We start from the raw sequence: 18,550 nt of genomic DNA on the forward strand, positions 1-18,550 counted from the left end.
GGGTGAGCAAGTTTAGGTCCGATTCGGGAAAAAAAAAGGATCGGACAGGACCATCGGTCTTTCGCGGACCTAATTTATTTAGGTATGCTCTTGGACTCTTAATCTTCATTTTTAGTTTTTTGCCCGGTCTAATTTGATCTGATCTTGAACCGATGTTAACCCTTGCTATTCAGATTTTGTACAACCAAGGCCTGATGCCCAAATTTTATGCACAAATTCTTATCTGTGACGGGCCATATGTTTCACAAGCTTGTGACGGGTTAAATATTACCCACATGGGTAGATAAAGACAAATCATTTGTAACTCCTAAGGCACTCTTATTTTTGTCTTATTTACCCATATGAGTAGACCTGGCAAAGCTGACCCGACCCGATAAAGCTGACCTGAGACCCGAAAATGACCCAAAATGCATCACCCGTAAGTGACGCGACAGACCTGAAGTGACCCTACCCGAAAATTACCCGACCCAAAGTGACCCAAAATGACCCGGAATGACTTAATTAAGGCAAAATCATGACCCGAAATGACCCAAACAACCCAGATTGACCCGATCCAAAATGACCCAATTCCAAGTAACCCGGCCCAAAAATGACCCGACCCAAAAGTGACCCGATAAGTTATTGACCCAAAAACGACCCGACCCAATATAACCCAACCCAAACCCGGCCCGATTGACCCATTTACCAAGCCTACATATGAGTGACAAGTGACAGATATAATGAGACTTTTAGTGTTATTTATGTGGCCACCATCAATAATTGAGGGGATGGGTGTAGGCTGTCTCATGGATAAGAAGCTACAAAATGTTGGGACCAAATTATTGCTCCATAAACCAAGGGGCTCTTAAAAACCACTTTCAATCCGACATGGACTTGCTTGCGCCACTTTCAGCCTTCGTCAAAATTGACCGTCAAGCCATTGATTGATCAAGATGCTAAATTGATAAACATATCTCATGAATTTAAATGCACAAATTCTCATTATAGACGAACACTATCCGTTTATACGTATAGACGGATATCATTTCCCCTCACAAAATACCCATTTACCATAAAGTGAGAAGTACATGGGATGCCCCACCTTGTCCCCCCTACCCATTTTATTAGAGGTCTTTACCTGTCTGTTCGCCCCACCCGTCTATACCAGGACCTATTGATTTAAATGAGATACGCTACATAGAGCACTTTAACTGTTAGGTGCAGAATTGTTTTTCGACACCCCTACTCGGACAAATTAATTCAGTGAAGATAAGCAGCTTGTCACTTGGTACCGCGCATCATACTAGTGATACTACAAAGAGTTGACGACTTTTAACTGAAAAGATGGACGTTATAACAAAAGCTCAAAAGGTCAGTATAAGCATGTGCGATTTTTATAGGAATTGCGCTCAACAAAACAAAGGAGCATCGACACTCCAATACAGGATGACGACCCTTGCATTGAGGAAGAGGAACTGAGGAAGTACCGAATGACAGTTTTGAAGTGTCGAAGCTGGATCAGTATAACAAGAAAAACACGAGAGGAAACCACCGCCTTCAAAATCCTACTGTAAATTAAAAGGAGTCGAAAACAAGTAATGCCTGAGGCAAACAAGCCAGTAAGAATTTTTCAGATGTCAAAGTAATCTATTTTATAACTAGCATTCTCAGCTAATACACATTAAAACAGTTTCACATAAGGAGAATGAATATCCATGAGAGCAACAGAAGACAAGCACAAGACTCCAGCTTCAACTCGTGTTGATGGACGCCGAAACCAGCAGACTCCATTTTTACAGAACAATCTGACACGAAAACAATAACCGTATCAAAACTACGTGCATAATCCAAGTGTGACAAAATATACAGCAGAGCACATTTTCTAACAATACGGTACATTTTCATGCTTCATAATTAGGATATATGAACAAAGCCAACGCGGGTATGAAATCACAGCAGAAGTCCCAAGAACATACCTTCTACTTGAAAAGCACCCCAGATCACAGATTAGCTCAGAGCCTCAGGCTGCAGCTGCATAGTTAGCAATTTAGCATCCATCTTAGGACACATGCAAGCACGCGTTAAGACAAAATGAAAAGAAATTTGCAATTATGAGTCATACAGAGTATATCTTTTCCCTGATAATGCCATCTATCAGGAGTTACAACTGCTACATGTATCAGCTAACAGTTAAATCTACAATCAGGTGGAACTTGCCTCGATAAAGCAGGCAAGATTCATGAAACTGTATTAGTTAACATTACTTTAATCTCTCAAAAGCTAGACATTCCCTCATTTTTTAAAGAGGCTGTGTCCAAGATGGCTCACATTGGACATTGTCTACGGTTACTCAATATATAAGAAAAGCAAACAATCAACTAAGCCATTTTACGTAGAGGGTGTTTGATTAAGTGTTTTGGAATGGAGTTGAGTTATTCTAGTGTTTGGTTGAGGTATTTAGGAATAGAGTTGTATACTTGATGGATTATAAATTCATTCCAACCCCTTGGAATCTCATACCTTACTCTTACGGTCTTACCCCAAGCTTCGAACTCCATTTCAGTTAAGCGTATAAAACAATGTTGTAATGATGTGGGGTTCTAACATCTAGAGCCATTCCTCTTTGGTATCACGTTCTAATCCATTCCATTCTACCAATCTTGAACCAAACTTCATTCTATCACTCTAAAGCCAGATAATTGCATCTTTTAGACTCCATTGGAAATGAAATTGAAGATCCTTAAATCAGATTATAGAATAGTATTTGGACTTGAAGAAACAACCAAGAGGCCAAAACTCTGATTGACGTGAATATGCTGATATCATCATGTAAAACAAGGGGGAAAAGGCAGCCAAAAAATAGTTGCAAAGCAAAACCTTCGTATTAAAAAGTGTGAGCACCGAGGCGAAGGTGCGGGCCTCAAACACGAGGCGCGATGTTTTTGCAAACAAATTTGTATTTCCAAAATAAAATTTTGTGCAACACTACCCTTTACGGATTTGAAAACGGGATAACGTATCACACGGAAAGGGCATAAATAAAAGAACTAGAAAAATATGAAAATTGCATAGTACACTAAGATGTTTTGGTTAGGGTCTCACTCAGCCCCGGGCTTGAGCACACAAGGCACGCTGTTTTAGGCTCAAAGCAAAACCCAGTCCTAGCTTATCGTACACTGTAAGGCTCGCATAAATAGGTCACCATTACAAGCATTAACCAATCTACTGTAATTATGAAGACAAAACAGTAATATATTCACTTCTATCTATGGCTACAATATAGCATTATGCCTCAGAAGTCAAAACTACAACATCACTAGTACCACTCGTGTCTCATGTATCTCTACAGTTGCCCTTGAAATACTCGGGAAGAAATCGCGTTAGTCCCTCCATACCTAGGCGCGACTAGTAATCTTGATTGCATACCCTTCTAATGAAACCACTCTCGATTAGAAAATCTATGATAATGCTACCGATAAGGCAGGAAACCCATAAATGAGCAAGAAGAGAAATGAGAACATATATAACCAATAACAAGCCTTTACATTAACCCAAAAACAAGTGACTAAACAACTTCCTAAGAAGCGTCATCAACTCCAACAAGCTAAAAGACAGCTGCAAATCTCAAAAGTATACGGGCTATAAAACAAAATCTCCAGCTCAAGGAATATAAAAATGCAACTAGCCTTCTATACAAAGCCATAGAAGAAGCACTCTAGCCATGCTAATTAATCGAAACAAATTTTGAAGTAATAAAAATCTCAAGTGTCTCAGGTTCTTGCAACATCAGTTAGATTAACAAGCTCGAAAGTACAGAGCTAAGAGAGAAATAAAAGCTCATCATATGCACCAACATAAAACACTAACCTTTGCGTTCATCAGAGGCATCATGGTACTCCTCTTCCTCCTCTGGCAAACCTTCTTCGTCAGCTTCAGCCACAGAATGCATAGTATCATCGTCGTTCCCATCCTTCTCATCAGGATAACGAACCACAACAACGGGACAAACACAATGGCGAACACAATAATCACTTACACTTCCCAGCCTACCATTGCTTACTTTCTTTGAAGCACCAAAACCACGGCTTCCCATAATTACAGCATTAAATCCCAGCCTCTCCACCTCCAAACATAGCCTCTCCTTCATGTCGTGATCTTTAACAATATGAATCTTATATGGCACCTAGAAGAAGGCAGAGTAAATAAAATCAGCTCCCACGGAATTTGGTTTGAATATAACAGGAAACACGAATTATTAGAAACAAAAATACCTATTATTTGACACTTTGACCATAGAGTAAATTCAAAAACTTAATCACAGGATCAACAAACAACACTGAATTAAAATAAACCATTCACAAACATAAAAGATGTCAATCCTCCAACTCAATGGAGCTGATTTGCTGACTTGTATGATAAGCAATCACGGGTTACTACTAACAGCTAAAGGCATCAAATGACAATACCTCCGGTGGTTTCTGAGGTCTGACTTTCTGTGAACTGGGAAAAGATGACAAGATATGTCCACGTTTAACCAGCCATGACTAAAACTTATCTTATACAAGCTGAAAATTTATACTGAAGCCATTTGCCAAAATCTTCCAAGATAATTCAGGCCGATACGATAGAAGATAAGAATTCAAACCATAATTCTGCAGAAAAAGAAATGATGCTCGAGAAAATGGCACTTTTTACAACCACTCTCCATTTTTCACCCACTTGCATGAGAACATTATCAACAATCCACTATCTTATACTAATTCCAAACACATGCCTTGGAAATATTAATCAATCCATCTAAAACAAACATAACTTCGGCACTGTACCAGCAAACAGAAGCCAGCCCATAATGGTAAATTGGTAACCTCGACAGCCAACTCAGAAACATGATACCCAGAATTCACAGAGTACCGTAAAGTTTAACAGCAAAAGATACTAATATTCTAAGATAGAGTCCCCCAGTTTTCTAGTCACAACTTACAAGTCATTATCACATTTTGAGATACTCCCTTCTCTCAAAATAAATGAGCAACTATTCCAAAATATGTTCTCTTAGGAAATGTTAAGCTTCATAATTCTTCTCCCCTTAATTTTCTATAGATTGAAAGTAAAAGGCTTATCTCAAAACACGAAGAATGACTTGTGATAGTAAACTGAGGGTAAATCAGAAATACTTTCATAGCCTTGTTGGATTTGCAATTTTAAAACTAAATAAAAACTACCACCTCCAGAAAAAATCTATGGCCAAATGCGATTAAATCTAAGTCATAGTATTAAATCTTGTTTCCAATCACAAAGACATTACCCCAGCCTAATATCGCCAAATGCGGTCAATATCGCCTTTAATCATGGTAAAATGAGGTCCCACTAAACTCCAAAACCTTTATAACTCGGTTACTTATTAGTTTCGCAGCCGATATTTAAAACTATGCACCTAACTAGTAGGCAGTCTGTTATCAAGTAACTTTGCACAATACACATACCGAAGACACCAACGTTGAAAATGACGAGGTTAACCAATCCGTCCATTGCAAAAATCCATAATTTTCATTTTCAGAAGCTTAGGCAATACCAGGTAACAAAATCATACATTTGTTCAAACCCTAATAAATAATCAAAATCCAAATTCACAAACTTCAGCAAACTTATTACCTCATGGAACCACATTTCCCCTAACCCTAAAAACAAATACTCCCTCCGTCCTTTTTATCCATTGCAAGGGTATTTTAATTGAAGGTAAACAAATGATTGGGGCGGAATGACTAAATAGACAAACAGCAATTAGTCGCACAGGACAATCAACGACGAATAAATAAACCGTAAATTAAAAATTAAAAATTAAAAAAAAAAACCTGAGCATCAATAAGAGGTTGAGCAAGATCAGCAGCCTTAGAAGTAGTAAAGGCATCAAAATCATCCTCAAGCTTCTGATGAGACTCCTGCTCATTTCCGGCATCGGTGGCGGAAACATCAACACAACCCCAATCAGCACCATAAAGCACAGAAGTAGGCCTTACATGGAGAAGCACAACCGCATCACCAGGCCTAATATAATGAACGACAGCCCAATTAACAGCGAAAGCACTCTCGTCGCTAAGATCAACAGCAATAGCGATCTTTCTAGCGGCGCCGGCGGTGGGTGTGTCGACGGAGAATGCGCCCGTCGCGGTGGCGGTAGGTGTTGAGACGGTGACACGTGGGGTGGATGTGGTGGTGGTTGAGGAAGAGGATGTTGGTGGTTTGGTTCGGATTGGTGGGATTGGGAGTTCTGGGTCCTGCAGTTCTTGCTGATTGTTGCTCATTTTTTTAGGGATTTGGGGATTTAGGGATTTGGAGGATTTGGGGTTTATTAGTTGACGAAAAAGGGAAGAGAATTGGATTTTATAAGATTATTAGGGTTAGTGGACTGGGCTATATTTGGGGATTTTTTAAAAAAAAAAATGGTTGAAATGAGTTGTTGATTATAGCTGGGGGTTTGGTTATTGGGAAAGTGTGTGGGTAGAAGATGAATGGAAATGAGGATGATAGATAGAGAGATTCTATGTTGGTGGGGCTGGTGATGCTAATTGCTAAGTCAAGTGTATTCAACAAGGTTGTATGAATTAGAATGAGACAATCATGAGGTAGCATTCGAACACAATTGTGATATTTTGTGAATTGTTGGAAACAACAAAATGGGTTAATGTTGATAGATAATGAAGTGTCGTCGTGTTGATTATTGGTCTCGAGTGATCTAGAGGATAATGAAGTGTGATGTGTTATTACTCATATTTGATTAGGAAAGACAATTTAATTTTTAGGTTGTTCAGTGAAAACTCTATTATTTATCGACAATGCATAAAAAAATATTAGGACTTGTGACCAATCTAAAGCCTAACACAATAGAATTTTAGTATGCTTATTACTTCTTTGATAAAGACAATGAAGTGTGATTTTTACACTTGGAAAAATTTTAATCCTTGGTTACGAGTTACGACAGGGTTCGATTCCTGACTCTTGCAAATGAAAAAATCAAATTTGGAAGTGATCAACCCATTAAAAATTGTCTTCAGTATCCCGAAATATAGTGCCCTAGCTGTCGGTAGGGGATATTGTTGATCAACACCAAAAAAAAAAACACAAATTCTTATTTCAGACCGCCATATCTGTCTGAAATGGTCAGACGGATATCATTTCCTCTCACAAAAAACTCATTTAGGGTGTGAATGAAAAGCACATGGGGGTGTCCCACCACCCATGTGTTTCTCACTTATGAGAGTTCTTATTGCGGTCTAAAATAAGGCGGTCTGAAGCAAGACGGACTGAAAAAAAAAATTGTGTAATACGAACTACGAAGTAGTCCACTTGTTACTCCTTTAGTTAAAAGAAAAACAAAAAATGAGTTAGGTTAAGTGGTAAGAGTCTCTTACCTCAATTTCAATTTTCACCTGCGACATAATGCGCTCATTTAAACCTAAAAAAAAATGGGTAAAAGAGTGATTTTGATTTTGATTCTGCTAGTGATAATGCTAAGCTTAGTTATTATGTTAGAATTTGGATGTATATGGGCTCAGAGAGTTCTGAACATTTTGTAATTGCATCATCTTTCAGCGCTGCAAAAAACAATCATTGATTCTCCTGATATTCTTTCCCTTCTAATTCTTCATCAAAATGTAGTACAAAGTATTTTCATTGGTAAAGGAAAACGACTGAAGGGAGTAAGCTTTTAAATGACTAACAACGAATGTTGCACCAAAAAAAAAATGACTAACAATGAATGTGGTCTCGTATAGTCGAGTTGTTACTTGGGTAGATACATGGAACATACAATGGGTCAAGCCTTCAATCTTTCCAATGTTTATATTTTGCTCCATTTGGTGTGACTTGGCAGTGCCTCTATATTTAGAGCAAAATTGGCCTACAATCCACATTAATACTGAACGAATCTCATTTACGTATCATGAATACTATCCTTGCTAAAAGCCACCTTCCTAGGGAGTACAAATGAAGCACACAACATCAACTTTCTTGGTGCAACTCGGCGAACATGACGCATCTCGACAGAAAAAGCCGCCTCTCCTAAAGCAACTCTTACTCTCTGCATCAACATGTCACACAGAAAGAACGCAAAGATAATAGGATTAGCATTTAGCAAGGCCACACAATCACAGAAATGGAAGCATGCAGGATGCACATGTTATCATGCTCAGGAAACTTCTTTTAACATAGACATGAAAATCATGATTACTTTCATATGCTGGTGATAGTGTCAAACCTCGTGGAAATCAAATTCTGGGTCTTCAGCACTTGAAAACCTGTAAACGTGGATTGTCGGAAAGGTCAATTTTCTGTCACTTGGCTTGTTCTCGAATATGCCCCGAAATGCACCTGCAAAGTTCAAATTGAGAAAAAACGTGTTCTAGTTTGAGAGCTTATACAACAACAACAACAACAACAACAACAACAACAACATCAGAGCCTTAATCCCAAAATGATTTGGGGTCGGCTGACATGAATCATCCTTTAGAACTGTCCATGGGTGAACGCACACCTCAAAATGCGAATAGAACAGGGAAAATGAAAAACAAAAGGAAGAGCGGAAATGTAATGCAAAGTCAAGGTAAACTTACGGATTTTAAAATCGAATTCCGGATTTCTTTTATAAAAAATTAAAATTTAAATCGAGAGAAAAGATTAAAACGCTTTTGAAAACCGAAATAGAATTAAGGATCCGAAATGCCTTAAAAGTAAACCAAGTAAAATATATAAGAAAGTAGTTGGTAAAAAAGTGTAATAAAGGAGAGAAGAACAAATAATTAAATTTGTAAATTAAATAAAAAACACTAAATATGTCAGAAAAAAATACTAAAAATCCACATGTATCCTTTCCCTCCATTGTGCCCTCTCCGTCACCATACTCTCCTCAAGCCCCAGAAATCTCATATCATGCTCTATCACTCTCAACCATGTCTGTCTCGGTCTTCCTCGACCTCTAGGGACCTTTTCTGTTCTCCAAGTCTCCGGTCTCCTTACTGGTACGTCCATAGGTCTCCTTCTCACATGGCCAAACCATCTTAGTCGGTTTTCCATCATCGTGTCCTCTATTGGCGCCACTTTTACCTTTTCCCGAATCACCTCATTCCTTAATCGATCTTTCCTTGTATGTCCGCACATCCACCTCAGCATACGCATCTCCGCCACACTCATCTTTTGAATGTGACAATGTTTCACGGCCCAACACTCGGAACCGTAAAGTAAGGCAGGCCTAATTGCCGTGCGATAAAATTTTCCCTTTAATCTTTGGGGCATATCTTTATCGCATAAAAACCCTGAAGCACTCTTCCATTTCAACCATCCCGCTTTAATTCTGTGAGCCACATCTCCGTTTAACTCCCCATCTTTTTGAATAATAGATCCTAGATATCTGAAGAAATCTGACCCCTCAACAACATTCCCATCGAAAATAATACTACCCGCCTCTGTCGATCTCAACCCCGCCACTTTAGTGAACTGACACCTCAAATACTCAGTCTTACTCCTGCCCAGCCTAAACCCACGAGTCTCTAAAGTCTGCCTCCACAATTCCAACTTTCTCTCCACCCCCTCTTTTGTCTCATCAATCAACACAATATCATCAGCAAACATCATACACCAAGGGTATATACCAAAAAAAAAAAAAAAAAAAAAAAAAAAAAAAAAAAAAAAGGATGACGCTTTTGGAAAAACGATGGTTCCTCGCCTTACGAATAAAAATGACACAAGTAGTAAAACTAATAGTCACATCATATGTCCGCTCCAAAGTAAACTACAGTGTTGTTACAACTGCTAACTTTGCTTAACTTTTGCTCATAAGTTTCTGTGTTCCACAAGATAGTACTGAAAGTAGAAACACAACTTCCATGGCAGTCCCTATGTTCGTGGAGCACTTGAGTCTAAGAGAACAGGGATCAAGGATTGTAGGGTAGAGCTGCAAAAAATTTAAAAAAGAACTACTGAACATTAATATTGTCCTTATTTGACTTTGGTGGTCAAACTATGTCACCCTACAAATATTTTCTCATATTTCACAACATTATAGAGATGATAAAACCGCTTTTTAATAAATTACGCATTGCAGATATCTCATTTTTCTTCTCTTGATGTATTTGGAAGAATTAATTGTCAAAGTAGACACGGATTAGCCACCAAAGTCAAACAATGGCAACAATAAATTTAGGATGGAGACAGAGAGATTTGGAGTGGAGGTAGTAACTCGTAGCTACAAAAACATTTAGTACTCAGTAACTAATTACTGGGTACAAAATATCCCGTATAAAAAGATGCAACAGTTTCTATTCCAAATACCTTAAACTCTAAAGTTTGCTACACATTCCTTACAAGTGTGAATAATTGTGTGATAGACGGTTACTATTGAAACAGTAAGGAGGATACAATGATACATTACTAAAGGGATGTTTGGTTGAGGGTCTCAAGAAATGGAAAGGGTCTAAGGGAAAACCTAATAATTATTCCCTTTGTTAGTGTTTGTTTCATCCCTTCAATGAAACCCTCTACCCTTTTTCCTTATTTGCTAACCCCCGCATTCATCTACACTTTCATTACCCAATCCAACACAAGATTGCCAACGAATCCCACCTGACCATCTAGCCACCGAACCTCACCTGACACGACTTGACCAGAAACGACTCAACAAACCACCGAACCTCACCTGACCACCCGAACCCCACCTAGTCACCTGACCACTGAACCTCACCTAATACCTAGCCACCACGGAACCCCATCTGACCGTCTAACCAACAAACCCCACTCCCTAAACGCCTGACTGCCTGACTGAGCCAGCTAGCCACTGACTCATCCAACAACTTTACTCCAGCTGACACAACCACCTACACCGCTAAACGCCTGACTGAGCCACCTACCCACTGACTCACCCTGTCACCCAACCACTTAACCCCACCTGACCTCACCACTTAGCCATCCAAAGCTACCTAATCACTAAACCCCACTTGACCCAAAAACCTGACCACTTAACCCGAGCCACCTAGCCACCGACTAATCCTAATCATACAGTTTGATATTTTTGAAAACCAAAGAGTCGCCAAAGGAATCGAGGGGTATATCATTACCTTTCTAAATCAGAACCAAACAGGCGTCTTGATTCTTTTCCATAACCCTTATGCGAACCAAACTCCCCGTAATGGTTTAGAAACAGATATCTTTCAACGGTTCCAACTTGAAAGATTCTATCCGGGTGGAAAGTCCATCTTTCGTCAGACAATTACATGAACTAAGGTTTCAGTTACCAAAAAATCTAAATTCTATTGTCATAAGCCATAACCTCTGTTGCTCAGACACAGGTATGGGTGTCGGATCCTGATACGGATGTGAGTGTCGGGTAATCCACGATGAGAAATTTAAGGGAAAACCATAATTTCTCAAAATAAAGCTGCACTTCGGTCATTTTCTACAGTACTTGCTTTGTTTTGGCAAGTGAGTAAAGAAGACGAAATGGAAAAGATGACTCATAACAAGCACAAGTCAAGTAAAAGGTAAGTTCAGATTCCAGAAAACAGACCTAGAAATTCCACAGCATCATTTGGCAAATTCATTACAACTTGTGTGATGGAGTGAGCGTTATTGTTTGAGAAAACAGTTTCAATAAATCTTCTCCCATCCATGTTATATACCTAAAACCAAAAGTAAAATGAGTGAAGGTTAGCAACAGTACTTTCCATCTGATTAAACTCGAGTGTCATCTGACTGTTACAAATTTTCGCCCTTTATATAAACGCAATCTTTAGCTTGCATCAACAACTCCCCCATGAATCTATATGACTATAGAACAAGACTGCCAACAGATGCCAAATAAGCATGGGCATGGTAAGAAGCTCCTAGAGTCATTCATTCTCAATCCTATATACTCCGTACTTTCCACCAAGGTTGCCAAGTCCAATATCAATATGTAACATCCAATAAGCCATGTGTACTTTATCGAGTATCTGACCATAGATTTTAAGCAAACGCCCTAATATAAATACAAGCAAACCCGTTCGCAACTTATTGGGGGTTGAGAAACTTCAGTAACCTTGATTTTCACAGATCTAGCATGAAGTTTCCTTCAACTTTATCTAGCATTAGATACTTATGAACTAACACATCCATTGTAGAAGTACAGTATACAACCTGGCAAGGACTCACCACAACAAGTGAATTAGACCATTCTTGGATGAAAGAAATGTAAAACCTACTCTTTCAATATCAGCTCCTTGTTTTTTGTTTCCATAATATTTTTGCCAGGGGTGAAGAGAAACAGGTAGATCAAGGGAATTAACACAAGCTAAACTGGCAGACACTACAGCAAGTGTTCAAAGAAAGTGGATGGTATGTCAGAAGTTGAGACCGTATACCTTTATCTTACTCCCAAGCTTGTTCAGGACACAATTTCTTTCGAGATAATCAACAGCATTTGGATTCAAATCATTAGCGTAGACACCTTTCACTTTCTTTGCTGCAGATATAGCAATTGGACCAACTCCAGAGAAAACATCACCTGTAATTTTTGGGACAAGAAAGTTAAATTACTTTAATTTTGGGGTCCAGTCCATAAAGCACGCATGTAAAACATATTTTATAGCCTAAGAACGCAGACCAGTATAATAAAAGATAAAACATCCACCCACAAACATGGCATGCACATGAATTTGTTGTGGCGTGCTGCCTTGTATTTTATGTCGCGTGAGCAACAAACTAAATATAGATTTCTTTGTCGGACTTTTTTTTCAAAGATTTACTCACTCGCCAGCGAAAAAAGTAATCCCTCTGGCAATTTGACCCTTATAGCACATGCCTCGTGAGTCGTGACCTCCCCCCTCCCTCTTATGAATTTCTCTTTACCACTTACCTAATACTCCTTTATGTCCGCCTTGGAAAATGTCCATTTTCTAATCCCTTTGTCCGAAGTTCCATCTTTTTCACTCAATTTCGTTATCAAACTCATCTTTTCTTTTAACCCAGAAGATAAAGAACCCTACTTTTGTAACTAAAGTGGCGTGCATAAATATTTAGAAAAACTAATCTACTCGATCTCAAAAACTGAGGGAGGACAAGAATCGTGTTTTTTAGCGGAAACTATTTTTGCAGTGGTGTTTGGCAAAATAAGGTCTTATAAGATAGTGCCACAGTCACATAAAAAAAAATATTAAATACTCCCTCCTATTCACTCATTTCTTCCCCCTTCTATTTTGCACAAGAATTAAGGAAATGATTTTGGACCACACAAACCACTATATTCCACTCTACCCCACATATAACTGAATTTGGACCACACAAAAATTTCCAAAAAAAGGAAAGAGGGAAGAAAATCTGACTAGCATAAATAAGAAAAGAGGGAAGAAATGAGTGAATAGGAGGGAGTTGTTGTTTGCAATAGATTTATTATTATATAGAGCCTACAAACTTCTAAGAACATAAAGTATCACATCCGTGAAAATCAAATTTAGGAAATATATACTGAAGTCATAAAAAAATGCACTTAACGTACTCTGCATCTCGCCCTATCAAGGAATCTTGGAGAGCTGATTATTCCTACTTCCTCCACCCCAAGACGATTGCTCACCTTTCCAATTTGGTTTGACATAGAATACATAAATCAATTACCCTGTACTATATTTGTAGGTTTAAATGATGAATTTTCTTAATTTCACAACACTTCCCCGGAACAAAAGGCAACCCATAACAAAAGTTGCACTGATAACTTTGTCATTTTACCCTCTACCAAACCAAGCTAATAATTTCAGTAAACCATGAATCGCTTATAGCTGCCACTGCAAAGTATTCCCTTTTAATATAAAGCAGAGATTTATAAGGATTTCTACTCTCAATCAATAGACTCTGTTTGTAAATATGTAAGAAGAAATATGCGGGTGATGATTTAAGTTTTTAGGATAGAAGTTATGTTGAAAGATACTCCCAGACACCACGTGACAGCAATATAATACATAATCTAGAAAGCTACCCATTTTTCAGGAATTAGAGGCTTAGAGCTAGCACATTATTACAGACACAATATTGTAATGATCATGACCAATATGAAGTGTACATACATAGCACATCACTACTAGTAAAGGAATTTACGAGCCTCTGTCTTTCAGTAGCTAACCTTGAATTCCAATACCTGCATTCAGTTCAAAGAAAACAGAAAATAGACTAATGCCTTTACTATTAAGAAACCAACATATGAAGGGGTCCTAGAACACATATCAGTCCAATGTCCATCACTGACAGAAGTAATTATTCACACTGAAATACCTAAATCAAAAGTGTCATGTGCAGATGTATGGCAAAGCAAAATGCTTACACGGTGGCAAGGTCAAGTTGGAAACGCAAGCCATTCTCGATGACAGTTGTAGCAAGGGAATGATTTCCAGCTAGGACCTCCAGCTGCATTGTTCTGTAGTGATTACTGATAGCTTCAATTTTATTCACAACTGTTTGAATTTTTGGTTTATTTTTGTCAAGGACCACCTGAAACCAAACGCTACTTCTCATTCTGCCGATTACTTGAAAAATCAAGGAAAAATAAAATTAGATCCCACAAGTCACCTTTGCAATAGCTCTTTTGAATGGTAAGTGTTCATCTTTTAAGTTCAGGTGTGCAACATGCCCAACACTTTCAAAAGCAGAAAGAATAATCATGTCTTTTGGCAACAATGCTGATAAAATCTGAGGGAGCAGCAAAAAAATAAAAAAAAATAAAAAAAAAAAAAAAAGAACTTCCATTCAGTTAAAAAAATCAATAATAACCTGAAACATATCACATCACTGCAAGAGTACATAATATAAAGTGTCAGCAGTGTCACCCAAAAGGCCAACAACAACAAGGGCTCGCACAAATTGCAGGGTCAGGGGTTGTCGAATGTAAGCAGCCTTACCCTTGTAGCAACACAAAGAAGTAGAAATTGACCGAAAATGAAGATTGCGTCAAAATCTACGTCGAATGACGGCTACTTTGCATAATCTCGTGAGTCATTTTGCTTTACTGCATTATAATCCAGAACCAAAGAATAATGAGTCTTTGGCTACAACTGAGATCATGGGATAAAAATCCTCGTACTCAAATTTCAACAAGCCACCACTTTCAGAGGATTCATTTTTACATTTCTCCTTTTGCTTACCCTTGCAGTTACTTGGTCTGGGACCTTCCAGTGGAACTATATGAGCCAATGCCCCGTAAGAAAGAGAGATAGTGTTCATGACACATAAGCATAGCACCAAAATAAATATGACAAAGAGAACACTATGAACCACACACAATAGAGAAGATACATGCACACATACCTCATCACCTGGCCAGTAATCATAAAACAAGGTCAGGTTACACCTAACAAGCTCGAAACATGACTTTAAATCTTCATTAGAACAATCATTTAGGAGTGCCTGTAGAATACAATAAAAATGTTAGGGAAATGGAAAGTTATACAGCTTGATATGGACATTCAAACTAATCATGCTAGTATGTTACTTTCATTTGCATACAAGTATTAACACATTAATAACCAAAAATATCTCTGAACTGTAAGGGTGATAATGAGACGACAAAGCTCGTAAGCGACTCGTCGGCTCGGTCAAAGATCGTCAAAGCTCAGCTAGTGCTAGCTCGGGCTCGGCTCGAGAACTTAACGAGCCAAGCCGAGCTATCGTTGGCTCGGCTCGAACTTTTGTGATTAAATAATATCTAGCTTTTATTTAATAAAAATATGTCAACATAATTATATCTTTGTATCGGCATATCAAATGTTCTCATTCATTTGCCCAATATTTTTATATTTAACCTTTGAATAAGAAAATATAGGAAGAAAAAAACAAAAAATTAACAATTATATATAGGCTCGAGTTGAAATCGAATTCGGCTCGAGCTCGGATTTAAATTCGCAAGCTTGATAATGAGCTCAATTTTTACAAGCTCGAGTGAGCTCGAGTTTTGTTTCAGGAGCACAAGCCGAGCAAGGCCAAGCTCATACTCTGTTCGGCTCGGCTCGTTATCACCCCTAATCCTGACTGTGACATTGTAGTGGAGACACAAAATTCAAGTTGCCAAATTCTAAAGTGGTTGGTGAAGGTTCACAATGTAGCAACTGCTTGATCAACCTTCCAGTAAGAAATTAAAATGCCCAAAAGCACACAATCAACATCCTAAGCAGCTCCATGTTCACGACTAACCTCTTTGTGTGGAAAAAACATCTACATTAAATTACCACAAAAGGACAATAGATAAGGCATTTAACAAAGCACATGAGACTATGAGAGTACAATTCCAACCAGCACTTAACAGGCAGCTTCCAATAAATCAAAAAGGTTATTCACTGCCACAAAACTATCGCACCCTCTACTCAAAAATGATCGTCCTACTTTCCAAAATTCCTCTCACAAATTTGAAAAAGAAGATCATTCTTGAACGGAAGGTGTATTACATGGTATACCTACTGAGCATGAGCACATTCTATGAACAGCTGAGCAGATTATAGCCACATAAACACAACAATTAACCGAGCCAAGAACACGAAAAAAGGTCAGAAATTTATCACCTTCACAGCTTCAGGAAGCTCATCGATCTTTCTACCAGCATACTTTTCATCCAAAAGCAACAACCTAGTCGAACCTCTCCACTTCCTTCCCTTGAACTCCTCCCCTAACAGTGTACTCATATCATCACCATCACCAACATTTGCCCCCTCCTCCAAAACCTCAACAGCAATATTCCTCCTCCTCCTCTCCATTCCCGTCCCCTTCTCTCCTTCGACATCACTCCCCTCCCCCTCCTTCTCTTTCTTCTTCTTTCTTTTAGTCGGCCTCGAAATCTTAGCCAAATTCCTAAATTTCATAAACCCTTTAGCATTAAACTCATTAGCAAGCTTATCCCTATACAAAACCTCACTCAATTCATCTCCATCCCCCTCAGCTTTCCCATAAAGCCTCCGGCTCACCGCCTTTTCAACCCCATCTTCCTCGCCACCTTCCACATCCTTACCAACCCTAATCAAATCAACAACCTCTTCATCAACCTCATCACCAGGAACCCTAGCAATATTCGAAACCCGAGGCCAGTTCAACAAATGCCCTCTAATCCTATTCTCTATCTCATAACAGTTATCAGACGGCACCCGAATCGCCGAAATCTCATACACCCTAGTAAACTGACCCTCATCAAAGGGAGCCACTTTCTCCTCATTTTCACCCTCATTTACAAATTGAGGGGTGGAATCAATAAAAGGGGTTTTGCAGGATGTTAAGGGAGAAATACCTTTTCGAAGAGAAGGGCCATAAGTGGCGGCTGCAGCGGTGGTTGCCGGAGAACGGTGGCAGTATACAGTGGTTGTGGCGGCGGCGGCGGTGGTGTGGAGGAGAGAAGAAAGAGAAGGGGTGTAAAGGATGAATTTAGGGAAGTGGGTTTGAGAGAGTGTGAGAGTTTGGTGACGGATTACCATCAATTTTGATAGCATTTCATGGAAACAGATATAGTGTGTGTAATTTTGCAATAATGGCGGTATTTCATCAATGTAAGGGTTGTGGTCTTGTGGAAGACGTTTTTGTAAGTTTATACGAAGTATTTACAAACCGTAGTTGCTCTTTCATGTACACGTTTTACTTTTTTTATGGGCATTTTTCATAAAATTTCCGTATTCTACCCTTCCCTTCAACCAAGTAATTTAATTTCTCTCTCTTTTTCTCCTACAACCTAATCTAATTTCTCACACATACTTCAACTATTGATCTAAATCCTCCTATCCCACATGTAATTACTTTGTCTAATCGATAGATTGCATTTATTTTGGGTGGATTAAATTAAGTTAATTGTTATTGTTTTTAATTAGGGTTAAAAAAAAATATCAATTAGAATTTTAATCAGTGAAAGAGTGGCGCAATACCAGGGGCATAATGCTCGAAATTCGAAACTAGTATACCAATCTAAATCTCGTGTAGTTCAAAAGCTTCAAGTGGAAGAGCACTTTGATGAATGACATCACCAATACTTTGTACACCATTAATATTAGATACCAGTTCTAATGAACAAACGATGGATTTAATTATGGAATTTTACAAGATGGTAAATTTAGTGATTGCAACAGGCGTGGTGATTGGAAGGTGATAGCAGGGGTGGTTGTTGAGTGTTGATGATCGGGTGGTGTTTGCGAGATGAGGGAAAGAAGTTGAGAAGGGAGAAACTTGAAAAATAGTGGTTGAAATAAGAAGGGTAAAATGGGAAAGCATGTCCATGATTAAGTAAATCATGTACATGAAAGAGCATAACCCTTTACAAATTACAACGGATAAAGTTTTGCTTTGGTTTGAGTTGTTCATTTCCTAGGAGGTTAAGACGGGTTGGATAAAGGCTATTTTAGAGTATCTATCTATTTATTTATATTATTAAATGAAGTTTTTTTCGAGCGACTATAAAGATTCCAATATTCACAAAATACTTTCGACCAATAATAATATAAATGAGTTTGGTAATCAATCAATCAATATTTATCTATCTATCTATCTATCTATATTATTAAAAGAATTTATTATTAAATGAAGCTTTTTTTGAGCG

General features: G+C 38.4%; 2 protein-coding genes across 3 annotated transcripts; both read right to left on the minus strand.

Annotated features, from left to right (window-relative positions):
* Positions 1–1,527: 1,527 nt before the first annotated feature.
* LOC141633293 (universal stress protein PHOS32-like) lies at positions 1,528–6,641 on the minus strand. The gene is made up of 4 exons (XM_074445788.1): positions 5,832–6,641; positions 3,847–4,162; positions 1,956–2,010; positions 1,528–1,784 (listed from the first exon to the last, which is right to left on the minus strand). Exons 1-3 carry the CDS (start codon positions 6,279–6,281, stop codon positions 2,000–2,002), a joined length of 777 nt encoding a protein of 258 aa, XP_074301889.1. The 5' UTR covers positions 6,282–6,641; the 3' UTR covers positions 1,528–1,784; positions 1,956–1,999.
* A 931-nt stretch (positions 6,642–7,572) lies between these two features.
* LOC141633586 (tRNA (guanine(37)-N(1))-methyltransferase 1-like) lies at positions 7,573–17,523 on the minus strand. Of its 2 annotated transcripts, XM_074446025.1 has the most exons (9): positions 16,542–17,523; positions 15,295–15,393; positions 14,560–14,679; positions 14,315–14,481; positions 14,061–14,131; positions 12,366–12,508; positions 11,534–11,645; positions 8,234–8,346; positions 7,573–8,056 (listed from the first exon to the last, which is right to left on the minus strand). In XM_074446025.1, exons 1-9 carry the CDS (start codon positions 17,454–17,456, stop codon positions 7,910–7,912), a joined length of 1,887 nt encoding a protein of 628 aa, XP_074302126.1. In that variant the 5' UTR covers positions 17,457–17,523; the 3' UTR covers positions 7,573–7,909. The 2 variants fall into 2 exon arrangements, with proteins under 2 accessions (XP_074302126.1, XP_074302127.1); XM_074446026.1 differs by lacking the exons at positions 7,573–8,056; positions 8,234–8,346 and adding an exon at positions 9,757–9,925.
* Positions 17,524–18,550: the final 1,027 nt, after the last annotated feature.

Source organism: Silene latifolia, chromosome Y (assembly GCF_048544455.1).
Source record: "Silene latifolia isolate original U9 population chromosome Y, ASM4854445v1, whole genome shotgun sequence".
NCBI lineage: Eukaryota > Viridiplantae > Streptophyta > Magnoliopsida > Caryophyllales > Caryophyllaceae > Silene > Silene latifolia.

Coding starts and splice junctions, on each gene's coding strand:
- LOC141633293 (XM_074445788.1), bottom strand. CDS start 6,281: ATGAGCAACAATCAGCAAGAACTGCAGGACCCAGAACTCCCAATCCCA. Junction 4,163..5,831: donor AACCTCTTATTGATGCTCAG/GTTTTTTTTTTT, acceptor GCCTTCTTCTAG/GTGCCATATAAGATTCATAT.
- LOC141633586 (XM_074446025.1), bottom strand. CDS start 17,456: ATGCTATCAAAATTGATGGTAATCCGTCACCAAACTCTCACACTCTCT. Junction 14,482..14,559: donor TCAAAAGAGCTATTGCAAAG/GTGACTTGTGGG, acceptor GTTTGGTTTCAG/GTGGTCCTTGACAAAAATAA. Junction 12,509..14,060: donor TACTAGTAGTGATGTGCTAT/GTATGTACACTT, acceptor CAAAAATTACAG/GTGATGTTTTCTCTGGAGTT.